The following is an 18,590-nucleotide window of genomic DNA, read 5'->3' on the forward strand; positions in this document are numbered from 1 at the left end:
AGTTTAGCTAAATAATCAAAGTAAATCACTGAGTGTCAAATTAATAGTTTTTAAAGACAAGTTGATAATTACTACGAGTCTAATTAAAAGCTATTCAGCTTAGCAACTAGCCAAGCATATATATGCTCAAGCTAACAGTTAGCTTACAGCTAGTGACAGTTTAGTTTATAGCTACACTCAATTTCAGTAACCAGTTTAGCTAGTTTAGCTAGTAGAGCTAAATGAAAACTAATGAATATATGTATCGGATCACAAATTTAGAGCAATTTGTGTTTCTACTTTTTTAAAAAGAAACATATATAGCAAGATTAAGTGATTATGAAACAGAAAATGAAAACCATTTTGACAAAAGTGAAAAATTAAAGTTTAGACGTTAGCTTGACTCCTCAATGGGAATTTCTCTGATTTTCTAAATAATAGAAAAACTGAACTTTCACAAAGGACATTTCTCAAAACTTTTATAGAAACAATTTTCACTTAAAATTAGGATAAAAAAAAGTTTATTTTGCTATTTTGTAAAAGTTTGTAAGCGTTGAAAAATGTTATAATTCTAACAAGACTTGTAATTATTACATATCTTACACTATATGGTACATAATTACATTCTCGTAAAAATTATTCTGACATCTTAATTATTATTTTTTTAATTAAAGCTTCTCTTTTAATCATTTTAAAACATGATCTTGAAAAGTTACATTGTATTTTTTTAATGCAAAGTTTAAAAAAATTCACACTTAATTGAAAAACAAAATTATCTCCTTAAAATGTGTTAATTAAAACATATGCTAATCTTAATCAAAACTTCCCAGTGACTAATTACATTTTGATTATTTGATTTTCAGTGTAAATCCTGATTATTTTTGTACTTTAAAACTGGAGAAAGCAGTTAACTCGACGCTTGTGCTTCTCCAGCTGACTGGATATGAAGCAGTGAAACCATCTCCACGCGTTTTTCACTCCCTCACTTTCCCTCTCGGGTCGAGGCTCGGATTGCGTCGACCACACTCTGTGTTTTCCTTCTTCTCTGGGGGTCAATTTTTCATTCCAGAAATAACCGCTACGCGGGGGTACATGGTGTATTTTCTGTTCAGACGACATTTTACCCAGGATCAAAGACAGAAACCGAATCGCTCAGCCGGCAACCCGATGCGCAACGCTGCTGCCTGCGCTGTAAATTGTTTTCGCCGTTTCACTGATAAATCTCACCCAGTATGGAGCTCAGGTTGTGCCAGATGTAAAAATAAAACAATATTTTTGTTGGGGGTGCCAATATTTGTGGGAAGTATATTTTGAAGATATTAACATACACTGCAAAAACACAAAATCTTACCAAGTAATTTTGATCCAGTAACATGGAAAATGTGTTGCTATAAGTGAAATTATCTGCCAATAGAACTAGAACTTTTTCATCAATATTAAGGATTTAAGTAATACTTAAGGACTTAAGTAATCTCATATCTCGCTGAAAAGTTTCTTGTTAGTTAGTTTTGTTTTATCTCAAATATGCTATAAACTAGACCAAAATTAAGATGTTATGTTTTTGCAGTGTATGAATAGCTCTCTACACTAAAAATAACAACATAGAAAATCCATCAGTAAAGACATTTATGGTTTTGGAAATCAGGTAACATTTCATTTATTCAATAATTTTAATAATTAAGGGTAATAATAATTATTTGGCTCCAGTTATTTAGATTTACTTATTTATTTTGCAAATAATTTTTAAAAATCCCAACTAAAGATTTTCACTCTATTTTTCTGAAATTTCTATTTAGTATCAGATTATTATGATGCAAAAAATACAATTAATTTATTTTTCATGCATCTTTACCAGAAGAGCCAATTATTTCAGACAGTGTTTGGATTTGTGGTTTATTTAAAATATAGGGCCATTCAAGGCAAAAATCTATGAAACTTTTAAACCTCAGTGAACATATTTTTTTAGATAAAAAAAAAATAAAGTGAAATTAAGTAAATCTGTCCAAACTGCTTACTAAAGCAATCTGAGTTTCCCCACTTTTAAAATCACTTCAACATCTGGCACTAACTGAGTTCCATATTTTTTAACTTGCCTAAGGGAATTTTCCAGAAATTGTTTGTCAGAAAAATGAAGAATGCCAAAACCTGTTCCAGCACTTATTTATATTACAAAAACATTAACATTGATTATTTTCTCCAAGACTCAAAAATGTGCCAAAATGAAAAGCTTGAGGTTTCAGAAATGTTCAAGCTGAAGTTGTGCTAGTGCAAAAATAGGTTAATTTCAAAAACTTTTTTTTTTCAACTCTACTAGTGTTGCTAATAATTGTGGAAAGGAGTGTATATGTGATTTATTTTAAAGATATTAAACTTTTAATTTGTGAAACATCAATATTTTTGTTGGTAGAGGGAAAATAAAAATAGAAAATCCATGAGTGAAAATATTTAAACAGCTTACTGGGATCTTACTATGACTTTAATTTTTACTCTTGGCACTAACTAGGTACCGTAATCCTTTTTCAAAGTGAATTTCTCACATTATTTTTGTTAGAGTTGCACCAACAATTTAGAAAAACATTTATTTCTTAACGTTCATCAGTTTTCTACTGAGATAATTCAACCAAATTATATGTTGGACCATTTTACAGAAATGATTTATTGTTTTATTTATTAGACATTTTTTACTCATTTCGAGAAGGTGGGTGCTTTTGTGGGGACTATTTTAAAAATATTAGATTGTGAAAGCAAAATAAGCAAATTACCAATAGTTTAAACTATTTCCTCACCTCCATCTTTTTTTTTGTTTTTTTTGGCAGTTGGCCCTTGCTGAGTTCCGTACTTCTGTAATAATAAAGGGGAATTTCCCTCCAGATTGGCGTAAAAAGCTTTTCTTTCTATTGATCTCATGTTCGGCACGGAAACATCCCTGAATTTAAAATTTGCCCGTATTTACAATAGCAGTGTAAATAGTGATCCACAAAAACAAGAGTGTAACAGCAAAACTACGATCGTGACATTCGCCAGTGGCAAATTCAAAACACAAATACTCCATTTCTACACCCTGATGCACACCAAACTCCTCTTCTTTTCCTAGACTTTTGTTAAAAACAACTATCTCCATCACATGTGATCGGTCCAAAACAGACAAACTCTTTTCTGTTCCTTTCTTTTTCCTCCAAACCTAAGTGTGATAGAAGCTAACATCCTGTGACGGGTATTTGTTTTTATTGCCGTTCTAACTGTACTTACAGACTAAAGCAGAACAGAAAAAAAGCACAAGGAATTCACAATAAATAGGAAAATAACATTTTGCCTGGAAAAATTCCTTGTTCGCTTCTGCTCTCCGTTCAAATATTTTACTGTACACCCGTGTTGGCTGCTACAATTACATGGTAAATAATAAAAAAAACAAAGAAATGCATTAATTGATCATTAAATTGATTCTGTCCAAACACTAAGAGATGAGTGCTTCCTTAATATTGTTTCTAACGGCTCCACAGTCCGCGTCCTTTCTAACCTGAGAGGAAGGTTAAGTCATCACAGCAGCAGCGTCCTCCATTGTTCCTCCCGCAACGAAGTGACACCAAGTTCCCAAAAAACGAAAAGGAACGGGAGAGAAAAAATGTCTGTAAACGTTTTTTTTTTCCCAGGATCCTGCTGTGCTTCTTTGCTACTCGAGCTAATTAGTGTCGCGTTTGTGTAGACGGTGTCCCGTGTGGGAACGCTTTTCAAAATAACGGTGAAGTATCTGCATACTGTGGATTACAGCGAGGCTCTTCCGCCCCGAAGAGTCACAAAGTCGACAAGAACAAGCAAAGGCTTCACTTGCTGAAGTCTCTTCTCCTCTCAGAAATTAGGATTTTTTAATTTGATCTTTTTTAAAAAGTGCTCCTTAAAGAGGGAGGTGTAGAGCGGCGAGCTGTGGTCCAATCAGGACAGTCCTTTCCCCGGGTGAGGCGACTCGGCCGCTATAAAGACAAAATGGCTGCCAGGAGCATCAGGGCAGAGCTGAGCAGCAGGATGGAAAACTGTCGCCGACCGGCAGCGTTCACGTCTTGTCTGGCTGGTTCCGGCGACTCGTGATTGATTCCATCTGAGGAGAAAAAAAACCATTTTAAATTAAAACCTGGCTTGTTTTTTACTGGTAGTTTGAGTTTTAAATGTTGCATTGAACTAAAACCCAATTATGCAACAAATCTTGACGTTTTGTCTCCCTGATAACAGTTTTACGATACTTGGACATGTACAGAGCCTCGGAAAAATATGTTTTAACACATTTTACTGGGACTTTATGCGACTGGTTTAGAAACACTGTAGATAGAAAAAAAAGGAGCAAATTTCCAAAGTCACAATCATGAGAAGAAAGTCATATAATAAAATCTATTTTAACGAGAGAAAAAAAATGTAATAACATTATTGTTTTATTCTCATAATACTGTGACCTTATTCTCTTTATATTACAACTTTATTCCTATATGTGACAGTTTGTTAGGGCTGTTATAAATAGTTTTTTGGTGGAAATTTACTCATTTTTTTCTAAGAAAGTTCGAGATTAATCACAGAAAATTTCTAAATTTCAGAGTTTTTTTTTTCTTCTAGAAAATATTTGTCTTTGTTTTGTTTTCCAAGAAAATCTCTGGGATTAATCTGAAAATTTCTGAGTTTTTTTGGGACTTTTCAAAAATGTCCTTGTTTTTTTCTAGGAATTTTCTGAGATTATATTCTCAAAATGTTGGGATAGAAAGAATAGGAGGAGTAAATTTCCTCCGAGAAAACCCAGAAATTTTAAGATCACAGAAAAAAGAGAAAAATTCAGTTTTATCTAGAATATTTCTGAGATTAATCTTGAGATATCGGGTTACTTTGTGGTATTTTGGACCAATTTTTCAATATTTGGAGAATAAAGTTGTAATATAATGGCTTTATTGTCATAATATGACTTTATTCTTGTAATTTTATACATATAGTTTTGGCTTTATTGCTCTGTTATATAAATCTGCCAAACTGGTAAAAAAAAACATTTAACCGTCCAAATCTAGTCAGTTTTTTCAGTAAACTCTCACTAACCTCTGGGTTCAAGTGAGTTGTGACTGTTTTCGTCAAATTCGACTCCTTCCTGCGAGCTCCCAGAGTTTTTCACACAATTGTCTTGAGAAAACAAAGAGGAAAGAAAGAGAGATTTGAAGATTAGACACGTCAGTCGTCACAGCAGCCAGATCACGAGCTGAATTAAAGCGAATAAAACTGCAAACAGAATAGAAAATGTGGCGACAGACACAACAAACGTGCTGCTCACTTTGGGGCCTGACGAAGACCTTGAGCCGAAGGCAGTTCTTCCTTCCTCTGTCGTCGGTGATGGAGGCTGCAGAAAACGTGACAGAACGTGACAACGTGTCGGAGCAGAACACTTCAGACACATTACCTCCACTTCCACATGTTAAAATACCCCCTGTGAACTAATCTGCAGCGGTGTGAGGACGGGAAATGTCATTAAAATGTCAGTCTAAATGTCACCGTCATTACTGCACTTGAACCTAATTCGACAAAAGACATAATGAACAATGAGGAATATAATAAAAAGAAGGTTTTTCAGCCTCTCAGGCATCAGCGCTGTAATTTCCAGATGAACCCATTATCCTGATTGTTACGCTTTGACTCCTCGACTCAGTTTATATTTAAAACAGTCATTTTTGAATTAAACGTATATAAAATAAATTCACTTGGGCAGCAGCATTTCTGGGAATGTTTTTCCAGCGTAAATCCCCAACCACCATATGATCAGTGTTTGTTGCCGCTACCTGGGTTTACATGAAACACGGCTTGCAACTTCTTTTAATAGTTTTATCTTCTCTTTTTGTGAATTATGTGTCTGTATTGGGTAGCGGCTGCGAAATTCACAGTGTTCTGCTGCATCAGAACAAGAAATTTAAGTTTTGCTGGGATGTTTAAAGTTATAGCTATAATTAGGAGAATAAAAGTCATAATTACCACAATAAAACTCATAATTTGTAGCATAAATGTCAATTACCAGAATAAGTCATAATTAGTAACCTAAAAGTGATAAATATCAGAATAAATGTCAGAACCTCGTTTGATTTTTCTAAATTATGGAGAAAGATTAAGTTTCTGCAATAACATAGTTATACAGGGAGTCATATTTAAAACATAATGTTTTTTAAAGTTTTCTAAACTACTAGGCTCACATTTTTTTACATTTCCCACTTTTTATGCTACAGAAAGTCATGAAAAAGCACCAGAATACCAAAATACATATGATAGCTTAACAAAGCCCCAGATTTGAAGGGCTTAACGCTGGAAACCCTCTTTCATAAAATCTCTTCACTCACTAAACCTACTTTTAGTCAAAAGCAGAGGAATGGACAATCTGACAAGGTCGATGGTTTCTCCATCAGAGGTATTCCACACTTATCCGTGTTTTTAAAACCCGACTGAAGAGCTTCATTGTGCTGTCGGCGCTCGCCGCTCGCCCTGATGTGAGTGTTTCAGCCTCCATATTTTATGTCAATGTCACCCTCATATTTCCAAGTCTAATTTGGCCAGGGGCAGTCATTCCTGCTGCTGTGTGGCGCGGCGTTACGCTCACCTGCAGAATCTCATTTCCTGTGTTTCCTGATGGCGAAAGGCAGAGATTAAAACCTTTTCTTCTGAATTAATTTTCCAAGTAGCTTGTGCTTTTGTCAACAGTGTTTTTAGCGTGAACTTATGCAGACATGTTACAATAACATGACCTCTTAACATTTTCTGCAAGTCAAGAGCAGAGATGGGTAGAGCAGCCTAAGATTGGACTGAAGTAAAAGTGGCACTACTTAAATTACTCAAGTAAAAGTAAAACGCAGCAGAAGACGGAAAAAGTATTTGGCAAAAAGTCTACTCAAGTACTGATAACGGATGAACTTATCAGTCATTTGATATTTAAAAATTACACAATCAGATGGACTAAAATATAAAGTTGAGTGTAAATTTTGTTATTTTAAAGACCAAAGTGAAAATAATTTGTATAGACCCTTTGCAGAGCGACGTCCTGCTGGAGGGAAAAAGTTGCTACCTGATGATGACTAGCATTGGTTTTAGCTGTTAATATAAAGTGCAAAATCTTAATATATATGCCTGACAGAAAAGAAAAAGTGAAGCAGTGCTTTGCTACTAATTGTCAACACTATCACGACTAAACAAAGTCAAGAAAAAGTCTTAGTTAAGAAAAAAATAGTGAGGCAGAGGGAAGCAGTTCAGTTACGCTAGCTTGACTATGACAACCTGAACATCTAATGTGATGTGGAATTTGTTTGTGTTATGTTCAGTTAAAATATATAAAAAAGTCCATCTAAACACCAACTCTGACAGATCATCAGTAGATTTTTTCCTTTTTTCTGTGGCTCACTGCACTAAATTAACAATACCTTCATCTCCAGGTGTCATTTTAAGAATTGCAATAAAATTACTCAAGTAAAAGTAAAAAGTACAGTGCAGTACTCAAAAAGTATTTTTACCCAAAAAAGTTACTCAAGTAGATATAAGTAGTTACTACCCAGCTCTGGTCAAGAGTCTCAAACTCTTTAACTCTTTTTTAAATTATTTCACTGCCAGACAACCTTTAAGGCGTCTGGGTACTTTAGCGTTTGTACGTGCGTGTATGTCGGTTGTGGCTTCCCACGTATGCGCATCTGTTCGTAAACGTGTCTGCGGTTTGTTTCTCGCCAGCGGTAAATTCCTGAAAGAGGCAAACTGTGTCAGGGTTTCCACCGACTCGGCTCTTATTTCAAAAGACACTTTATTATCAGACGTGGAGTGAGGAGAGACAAAAATCCTCGCTAAACGTCGACACGAGAGGAACATTGGCCGGGACGGAAATGAACGAGAGAAGCGCCGTCAGTCCCAGCAGGGATCGAGTTTCTCCTCTGGATCAAAACCTGACACAGCCGACCTAACTAAACTGTCTCTTTCTTTTAAAGGCGCTCTCTCATCCAGGATCCCCTGGCTGTCTCTTAGGGAATCTCCTGTAAAAACGCACATTACTCCATTTTTGTATGGAAGATCTGAATCAGTCAATTCTTTCTATCTTCTATAAAATACAGGATGAGCTCTGGAGAGGAAATTCTGCTACAAATAAATATGTTTATTTTAACATTTGTTCATTGCATAAATACAAAATCTTAGCAAGTATTTTGGATTTCTAAAGCAAATATCTTTATACACTTGAAATGAGATGAAACAAACTTATAATTAACTTTTCAGCAAGATATGGGAGCTTGTTTTAAGTCAATACTTCTGTAAAATTGATGAAAAAGTATTAGCTTAAATGTCAGATTATTTCACAAATAACAGAAAGAAATGTCTTGTTATAAGTGAAATAATCTGCCAGTGGAACTAGTACTGTTTCATCAATATTAAGTAATTGAAATAAAACAAATTTAAGTTATATGTATACAACTCAATGGGTTTTGTATATATCATATAGCTTGTATGGTTTTTTTAATTAATACTTTTTTATTGAGCCCCAAATATATATATTTATAGCTTTGATAACTTTTTTCTAGATGCTAGCATTAGCAGGTAGAGCAAAGAAAACAAAGGAAAATAGCAGAATATATTAGAAAAGTCAGAAAATAAAATATTAAAAAAGTAGCACAGGAGAGAGAAGTAGCTAGGTTATGCTAGCTTGACTTTGACAACCTTAACATGTATATATGCTGTGGAATTTGGTGTTTCAGTTCAGTAAAGAAAATGGCGACCTACACACTGACTCTAACAGATCGTCAGTAAAGCAGGTATTTACATTAATAATCAATCTCTGCTGTGTTCAGATTTTTACTTATTAATAATCGCAAAATAAACATCAAGCCTGAAAACATAAAACTAACAGACTGAATGTTCTGTTGCTCTTTGCATTTGGGTATTTCTTGGTAATGAATCCTGACACGCTCGGTGGAGCTGTTGTCAGTCAGTTGCTATGGCAACAGGTCAGCGATAAAAGAAGAGTACGAGCGGTAAACTTGTTTTCTGCGTTATTTTTCCCTTCGCTGTGGCGCGGAGCACTAAATGATGGCTACATCTCCAGGTTTCATTTTGTTAACGGAAATGTTCTTCAACAGAAAGTAAAACCATCGTCCTGTTGCCCTGCAGCGTTGAGCACCAGTGCGTGAAATTTCCGGACGTATCAATAAAATGCAACTTGTCTATACAGGTTGCCACGGTAACAGGCTTTATATTATAATGCTAATTAATTCAGTGTTGACACAGTCCAAACGTGGAGCGTCTGTTGAAATTGTAACACACTAAGGTTGTTATTGAGCTTGGAAATAAATGGTTTGCAAAATTATTTGGTGAAACAAAAAAGAAACAAAGGCAGATTTAAATCCTGAGAAGGTTTTTATGTTCACAGTTTTAGCTTCATTAGTGGATCATTTTCTATTTTTCTAATAATTGTTATTCCCGTGTTTCCCACCTCTCTGCTCTCCCCTCCCGGATTCCAACACTCTCACACCGGCATCCAACCGTCTCTATTCCTCTTCCTCTCTCACTTCTGCCACCGAGGTCAGACTCTGGCTCTTCTGTCCTCCAGCGACTCGGCCTGTAACTCCAGCTCTGCCTGCAACTCTACACCGCGCTGCCGGTCGGGTCATTCATGTTGCCGCGCCTCTCCATCACCGCGGCATGAAATTCCTGGTCATGCATTTCTACATGTTCAGTCATGTGCTGTCGCGCCTTATCGCGGATCAGACGACAGGATTTGGCGACTGTGGGGTGAATTAGGACGGATCCTGATATAAGCACCAGGTTTTTCTCCTTGTGATGATCAGGTTATCTCGGAGAACAAAGCCTTTTGTGTGTGTGGGGTTCGTCATTATCGATGTAGATCTGCGCCGACTGTACAGCGCCGGCGTTTGAAGCACAAAGGCTTTGCAGGGAGACAGTCTTCGCTCTCACACAGCGAGAGCCAGACTCTCAACTGTCTCCTCTGAAAATTGGATTTCTATCCCCTGAGATTAGGACGAGGCTTCCCCAGCTACACCGCGGCTCTCTTAGAAAAACACCAGACCACAAGGAGCTCATAGCTCACCGCTCGTTGTCATCCCGCTGACCTTTGACCTGCATGGACGGGCCGTAACGCTGAACCCACACCGGGTCGGCGTTCCCCCAGGTGTCTGTCTGGCAACAGGAAGACCCATCCCCGCCTTCCTGATGAGCAAATGAGCCTCAGCAGAGGACAAAGCGGCGCCTGTCTTCACTGAGACGTTTTGTTTGTGTTTAAACAATGGTCAACATGCAGTTTGACGTTACTGCAGTGCCTCGGAAAAGTAATCTTAACCAGCATTTGTTGTAGGGAAGCTAAATTTCTGTAAACACTTTATTCAGCGTTAAAACTGATACTTAATCACCAATCAGAGCTTCAGGATTATCAGGTGTTTTTCCAATTGATGGTTCAGTATTTTCAGTTCGATTGGGGACCAAAATTGTGATATTAATTATATTTTCAGTTCTCTTTCTCACTGCAGTGAGTCAAACAAAACAAAACCTTTGAAAAACTTGTTCCCCTCCTCACCTGTGGGGGCGCTGCAGAAAGAAACACTGACAAAAACAACATAAAAACATCTGAAGACACTGAGTGCAACTTCCTTTTCCAGAAAATGTAAACACAGATAGAGTGGCGTCAGATTTTAGCGGTTGTAGGATTTATCTTTTGTCTTTATTGTAGCAGAAGTAAGACATGCTGCCACCTGCAGGTGGGAGTCAGCATCACTTAAACCAAATGTTTTTGTTAATTTTTGTCAAACTCGAAAAAATTTGTAGAATTGTTGATTTCTGCAATCATGCAATCACAAAAATCTGTATGACTAAGGGGGCAGATTAAGGGAAGACATGTAAACAAAGTAGTAACACACACAGGCCTGCCAGCGCCTCTGCGTGGCAAAGCATGTTCAGTTCCTCAACAAGGCACCGAAGTTCAAAGGCGCCCAAACCTTTCTGCAGAAACGCGCTATCAGAGGAACTGACTCTCGTCCCAACCTCGTAGCAAACACCTTACAGTGTCATGGCGGACATCTGTTGACTTTAAATGGATTTCTACGATTGTGTAATCACGAAGAAAAGCAAAGCAGTAACAGGCATAGGTCTGCCGGCGCCGCTATCTTGCTACTTCGCCCACAGTTGACGACATATGGTTGGTTTCCCACACTGGGCGTCAGCTCTCGAACCAATGTTGAGTCTTGCTTTAGGGATGCAAGTACCAGGAAAACTTTTAAAACCAACTGGCAGTACCTCAAAAGTCCCTGGAGAGAATCGGTCATAGACTCCGTGACCAAATCCAGAAAACACATGTAGACCGGACAACCAACCCTTTGCAACTCCTTCTCCTGACTGAGCCAGAACCAGGCCAGAGTCCGCACCGCTCCCAATGAATCTGAGGTTTGGCAATCAGATTGAGCCTCCTTTCCAACATCCTACACTTTCCCTTTGGAGATCAGAAGTACACTCTGTGGTTAGTTGGTGGAGACTCTCCAATCAACCCTCCATGCAGCTTAAAACAGGTGTCAATCAGGACAAAGACTCGATAATGTCCATAACTAGGTAATGTAACCCAAGAGGGACGCTGCTTGTGTCGTCACCACTAATGAACAACTGTCGCCAAAGTCTTAAAGAACACAACTATCCAAAGTTTCCTTGTTTCCGTGAAAAGGAACAAAGGGAAACTTGGACGTTACATTAGCTGTCGCCCACGATGGCAGGACTGAATGTTCTGACATTTTCCCAGAGGTATTTTGTCCTGGTTTCTAATCTCTTCCTGCTCTCACAAAAGATAAAACAAAAATCTTACAGATGAGTCACACATCTGAGTCAGCGCAAGTGGCCAAAAAACCGCCCAAAGGCAACCGGACCATCTCTGGGTCTCTCTCTCTCCTTAGGCGATCAATCACCATCAAAGACAAAACGGGCCTCGCCTTCGCAGGACTCAGAGCCAGTTGGACAAATAAAGCTGAATTTAGAAAGCCACGAATTTACTTATGGAGTTCCAAGGAATTACGGCAACATCAACAATTCCCTGGAATGAGTCTAACGAGGCCACAGCCTCTCTAAACAATGCAGCCGTACAAGGCGACTCTTGGGGATGTTTTATCTCCAAACATTGATCAACTGAGCAAAACAATTCATAAAACACCTTCACTGACCTTAAAGTTGGGCTGGCAGAGCGTAAACATAAAATCTACTCATTTTTTATTCCAGATTTAATTTCTAATTCCTTTTGTGAGTTTTATGGCAGACCATTAGGGCCAGACTGCTATATTTTTTGTTTAATTACAAGAATATAATCATATTAGTACAATAAAGATGGTTTTACCAGAAGAACGTCATAAAATTAAGAGAAAATGTTTTCTTCTAGAGTGATCTAATGCCAAACCTCAGCAAAGTATAACTTAACAAGATGCTCAACATTCCTCATTTTATTTTGCTGGGTGATAAATTGTCCCAGCAATTTTGGCAATAAACAATAATATTGTAGTTTTGAGACCATTTTAAAGCAACATAATGGTAACAACTTAATGATGATAACGAAAGAACAGATTCTCCGAGATCAAAACATTTTAAAATGTAAAGAACATTAAACATTGGAACTGGAGGGTTTTTAAATATCCAAAAGAAATAACAGAAACAACAAATAAAGTGAATATTGATGTTTCTGTAAACAAAATTGCCCTTTAAAAAATTGGCTAGTTGACACCAAAGAACCAGACTGAAGATTTTTATCATCCAACGTTTGATAGAACGAGAGATGCACTGCAAAAACACTAAATCTTACCAAGTATTTTTTGTCTAGTTTTTAGTGCAAATATCTTTGTTCACTTGAAATAAAACAAAACTAACTTACAAGTAACCAGATAAAGAAACTTGTTTAAGGCAGTTATTCCTTAATATTGATGAAAATGTGCTGATTAAACTGGCAGAATATTTAACATTTTCCTCATTTTATAAATGAAATAATCTGCAAATAGAACTAGTACTTTTTTGTCAATATTAAGAAATTATTTACTTAAAACAAGCTCTTATATTTTGCTGAAAAGTTACTTGTAAGTTAGTTTTGTCTTATTTTAAATGTCCTAGAAACTAGACTAAAAATACTTGGTAAGAATTCATGTTTTTGCAGTGCACCAGAGAAACAAAACATTATGCGTTTTAATTTATCATGCAATTAATGCGACAGGTTTGCTGTTCTCATAAAGTTACTGCTTCACTTTCCTAATATTAGGATTTTATTTTGGTGATGTCATCGCTTTATTCTCACATTATTTTCTGTAATGTTACGACTTTATATTCATAATAAAACATTTTCCAGACTCGCTCTGGTCCTAGTAGTTTTATAGTTGACCTGAATTAAAAATCCAAACAAAGAGAAGCTGTAAAACAAACAAGATGGCCGCCCTGGTTACACCGACATCCATATTCTACAAAAGTGTAATTTTACTAGTGGATAAAATTGAATTTATTGCCCAACTCTAATTTAAAGAGACGTTTACGAAGCTTCAGCAGGTCAGCAGGGGGTACATGGATATAAAAACAACCTCCTCCTCCTCAAAGTATCTGGTTATCCCTGTTTTCCTCTGCGCTCTGGTGCCAAAACATCGCTGACTCGCTCCACTTTATTACGGGTTCCTGTTAAAACCCTTGAAGTCTCAGGCTGACCTCAGATGTCAGCCAAATATCTCCAAACCCTCCACTGTGTCTTATTTAGTCCAGCGCGTCTCTCCCTGCAGGGTGCTGACTTCACTTATGAAAACACGACTTCCCCGCTGCCTGTTTGGGTGAGTCTTCTCACGAGGGGCAGAAAGCTGAGCTGATTTCAACAATATCAGTCTCCTCATGTATGGAAGGTTAAAAGGGACAAAATTAAACTGATGATTTTGATGAGTGACTTTCACATAAATTTATGATGTTTAATTCATTATTTGTATTGCATGTCATAATTTCCATTTTAATGTTTAGTGACATATTTGAACATTTGATTAAACATTTATTTATTAAATTAATGATTTAAATTTGTCCCTTGTAGCTCTTCATAGTTTTAAGATTCAGTTTTGTTGTGAAATTTCAATATTGCTCCAAACTGCCGCCCAGAATGAAATCTTAGCTCCAGTTTCTAACTTGATTCATTATTTACCAGTTTGTTTTCATTTTGCATTAGCTGCTACTAATGGTGTTAGCTTCTGCTACTAGAGTTAGCTTCTGTGAATTGTGGTAGCTCTAGCAATTTATGTTAGATCTATTGTGTTAGCCCTAGCTAATGGTGCTAGTTCCTGCATATTGCATTAGCTTTGCCATAATTGGACCTGCTGCTACTTCTTTGGTGTGGTTGAGTGCCTTTAGTTAATTTAGTTGTATATATTGTTATTATTATTATTGTGTGTTTGCTTATTTATACTGTATATATTTGACCTTTTGCACGGGAGCTGCAATGGAAATTTCGTTGAATTCTGTTCAATGACAATAAATGCTATCTATCTATCTATCTATCTATCTATCTATCTATCTATCTATCTATCTATCTATCTATCTATCTATCTATCTATCTATCTATCTATCTATCTATCTATCTATCTATCTATCTATCTATCTATCTATCTATCTATCTATCTCTTGCAAATTGTGTTAGCCCCTGCTAATGTTCGTATCTGCTACTAAAGGAGATAGTCTCTGCTAATATAGTAAACACTAGATCACCAATGTTTGTTTCAACACACGCCTCTTGTATAACAACATGAAAACTTTAAGCTAACTGAAGTTGTCAGCTTTGAATTCTTGTGTTTTGTTTATAACATCTAGTTCATTATAACCTGCCAAGTTTTTGACATTTTACGTATCACAAACAACAACTTTCAGGTAATTAGGAAGATCACAGGAACCTTAAGCCAACATTTATACTCACAGATGTAATAATACTCTCTGCCGGGGCGAAACTCGAAGCCTAAGGAGAACGGAGTGAAGAGCTGGAACTTCTCGGAGAACTTGAGCGGCCCGTTGGGCGACAGAGGCCTGTTGCACTCCCAGCGCTTGAAGCCCTTGGCGGTGTGGTCGCAGGAGCTGTAGCCGTCGTAGTTCACCATGTAGAGGACGTAGCGCTCGGCCCGATCGTCCGACACCGGGCTCGCGTAGTGCGGACAGTAGACGTCAAGGTAGTCGTTGATGCAGACGTCGATGTGGTAATCACCCCGGTAAAATCTGGAGGGAAACAAACGACTTTTTTGAGTGTTTGATGTGGAAAATCAGCAGATTTAAAATGGACACCTGTTGGTTTTCAAGAGGTTTCCAAGCTTTTTGTTCCAGGAACAAACTTAACAAAAACCAAGCCAGAAATATTCTACAACACTTTCATTTGAACACTTCAGTCTTTTTGTGCAATATTGGAAATACATTAAAATATGCAAATAAGAAAATAAACATTTCATTGTCTAAAATGCAATAGGAACCATTAGTGAATTTGAACTGGTGTGAAGCTAAATGAGGAGTTTTAGGTGAAACATATTTATAGACAAATGTCTTTTTTATATTAAATACTATATATATATATATATATATATATATATGTTTTGTGCAGTTGTGGCTTAATTGCTGTTCTAAATAAATAATTTTTTTCCCAGCAATTGGTCAGTTTTTTGAGTCAACTGAAAGTCTACAAAACATTCAACAACAATTCAAAATCTAACAATATAGAATTTATCCACAAACATTATTTTTGGAAAAACTAATTGTGCTAAACATTTTCAAAGTTAGCAAACGTGCGAAATGAAAATCTTGCTTAGCTAGCATTGCTAATAGTGCAAACTGCTAACAACAACAACAACAACAGTCTTTCAAAGAAAGCCCAATTTTTAGCCTGATTGGCCCAAACTGCTGACTGACCAGTCAAGAAATGTTTAAGGAATGTTATTATGTAAACGCCTACATTACATCTGTAAATCAGTCTGCTATTTCATCACCGCTAGCTATGCTAACCATACAAATTGCTAACTTAGGCCACTTGAAACAAACCGTTTTACAGCAACTGCATCAAAATAACTGATGGACACTCAGTAAATAAAGGCCAGAGTTCTCTTACATCCTCCTACGTTGCAGTTCTTAAAAACAAAGAACATTTACAAACACTAGAGATCAAGAATCTGAAGGTAAATCCTAATCAGTGCCTCTCCTGTAAACATCTTTCAGGAAATCCTCAAATTTCCTTTGGAGGAATACTTTAATTGTTTGGTTTGGGAGATTTCCTTGCTATTACAGGAGAACTCGAGGACATAAAGACATCAGAATGAAAGATGGGTAAAAACGCAGAACGTCTCGTTTTGTCAGTCTGAACCTGTAGCAATTACCTCCCAGCAGAAACCTTTGATGGTCTTCAGTCATCAGTCTTTAGCCATTTATCAATGCTGGCACTCAGCTGAGATGACTTATGCTGCGGCTGAAATGAAACTCCCCCAGCGTTACAGAGCTAATCCCCTGGTTAGGACGGGCCTTTAGCAGCTTTAGGAGGATCCCGCCGCAGACTGAGATTTTCATTAGCCACAGATGACAGCTCGATGTACGAACCCCAAACCCCCAACCTCTTGTTAAATCTGTGAGAAACATCCCCGTTCCCAAGCCTACAGACAGACTCTCCGCCTGCTGTTTACTGTAAACCGATCGGACAAGAGTCAGGGGGAACGAGTTGCAACCACAGGATATGCCAGGTATTCATTCCTGAGGTGGAGTGATTGGAAACACAGATTCCCACCAGGGCAGGAGAAACTGAGGCCTTTCCAGAGCCTGAACTGTCCGTCGCTGCTAATGACCTGCGAACGTGTAACACCGACATGCTGAGGATGTCTTCAATACTCCATCGACATGTTGGGCAGGAGGGAGTGGTGAGGCTCTTGTAGCTACAAGCTACAAGAATTTCTATTTAGTTACGAGATTATAGTCATATTAGCAGAATAAAGACACAATTTTACCAGATGAACATCTTAGAAGAAGAAGCTTCTAGAGTTATCAGCATCTGATGGTTAAAGCTCAGAGTTTTGGTTGTTTGCTCAATTGTTTCAAAGTCCTAATGCTGATGTGTTAGCTAATCTGTAAAACTGATACCAAAGTACAGAGGTGGATAAAATACCCAAAAATTATAAACAAGTAAGAGTAGCACCGCTTCAATGAAACTGATGAAATTATCAAACATTTAATCTTTAAAAATTACATCATCAGATGACTGGGCTTGGGTTGCTAGGTAACGGACGGAACTCCATTGCGGTTGCTAGGTAACGAACAGATTATTTCACTTGTAACAAAGCATTTTACCCATTTTACAATGGGTAATTATAAAATGGTTATTTCTGTTGAAATAATCTGACAACAGAACCAATACTTTTTCTGTCAATATTAAGAATTTATTTACTCCTATTTCTTGCTGAAAAGTTCCTTGTAGGTTAGTTTTGTCTTTTTTCAAGGGCACTAAAGTGTTTGCACAAGAAACTAGACTAAAAATACTTGGTAGGATTTAGTGCTTTTGCAGTGTGAACAGCTTTAATTGATCTTCCTGCACTGAAAACACAGACAAAATGCTGACCACCCAGGTTTATTTCAGGTTTCAGAGCAGAGTGGAAACCTAATGAGTTGCTGGAGACTTGCTTTGAGACGCTTGTTAACATTTCTTCCACTGCAGACACAATACGGATGAATCCAAACGTCTCCGTCTGAGCCAGGTCACCGTGACTTTCACAAACTATTTCACACCTTTCTCCCACAGAGGGATTAGTCAAACACCTTCCCAATCCCGGCTAAGCTCAGGTGTTACTTCTGCGGCCGGCGTTGATTGGCAGCAGTTGACACAAACAAAGCGGAGGCCGACATCAACGTCTTAGTGCGGATAGCGGACAAAGCGGGATATCCTGATAGACACCGCTTCAAGTCATAATATCAGCAAGCTCTGCTGAAACTGAGGCTGTCCAGAGCCAAAGCAGCCAGTGGGGGCGGAGGGAAAACAAGGGCTTGGGTTTCACATTTTACTGGGCTATAATTAGAGAGGGTTGGACCGGAGAACGGCCGAGGATGCTGAGAAACTTCCACTGGTTGGGTTGGGTGTTCCTCCTGATTACGAGGTTAAATGAGCCACTGAGTCACCAACACAACTTCAGGAAAACATCTGAAATCTAGAGCTTAATCTTGGAAACTTTCTAGAAAGACGTGGAAATTTCACAGTTTGAAAAGTCAAAATGTTCGAATTTTGAAACTGAAATTTTGAAGTGTTTTCTATAAAATGTATTTTTTGTGACTATTCAAACTCAGACATTTCCACATCTTTTTCTAGAAGTTTTGGAGAAGCAAACAAGGACATTTCTGAGTTTGAAATTTGGAAAATTGCTAGAAAAAATGTTGAAAATTTTAGATTAAATTTAGCAGAAAAAACATGGAAATTTTGGAGTTTAAAAATAAAACATTTTTGTATTTTGATACCATAAAATGTTTTTTTTCTAGCAAATTTGAAACATTTCAAACTCAGAAACTTTCAATTTTAGTATTTTTTCAAGCAAATATTCTAGAATAAAACTTGAAAAGTTTAGAGAGTCAAAAGTAGAAAATTT

At 37.2% G+C, this 18,590-nt stretch overlaps 1 protein-coding gene across 2 annotated transcripts in view; it reads right to left on the reverse strand.

Moving 5' to 3' along the window:
* Positions 1-700: 700 nt before the first annotated feature.
* Positions 701-18,590, reverse strand: part of LOC102224870 (ephrin-A5b-like) — an 85,836-nt gene continuing 67,946 nt past the window's right edge. Inside the window, exons 2-5 of one of the 2 annotated variants that reach the window (XM_005811651.2) lie at positions 14,915-15,207; positions 5,276-5,341; positions 5,047-5,127; positions 701-4,072 (exon numbers count right to left, since the gene is read on the reverse strand). In XM_005811651.2, coding sequence (XP_005811708.1) covers positions 3,948-4,072; positions 5,047-5,127; positions 5,276-5,341; positions 14,915-15,207 — 565 coding nt within the window. In that variant the 3' untranslated portion in view covers positions 701-3,947. The remainder of the gene's footprint in view (positions 4,073-5,046; positions 5,128-5,275; positions 5,342-14,914; positions 15,208-18,590) is intronic. The other variant, XM_023337918.1, reaches the window with a different exon arrangement.

This window comes from Xiphophorus maculatus, chromosome 8, assembly GCF_002775205.1.
Source record: "Xiphophorus maculatus strain JP 163 A chromosome 8, X_maculatus-5.0-male, whole genome shotgun sequence".
Lineage (NCBI taxonomy): Eukaryota > Metazoa > Chordata > Actinopteri > Cyprinodontiformes > Poeciliidae > Xiphophorus > Xiphophorus maculatus.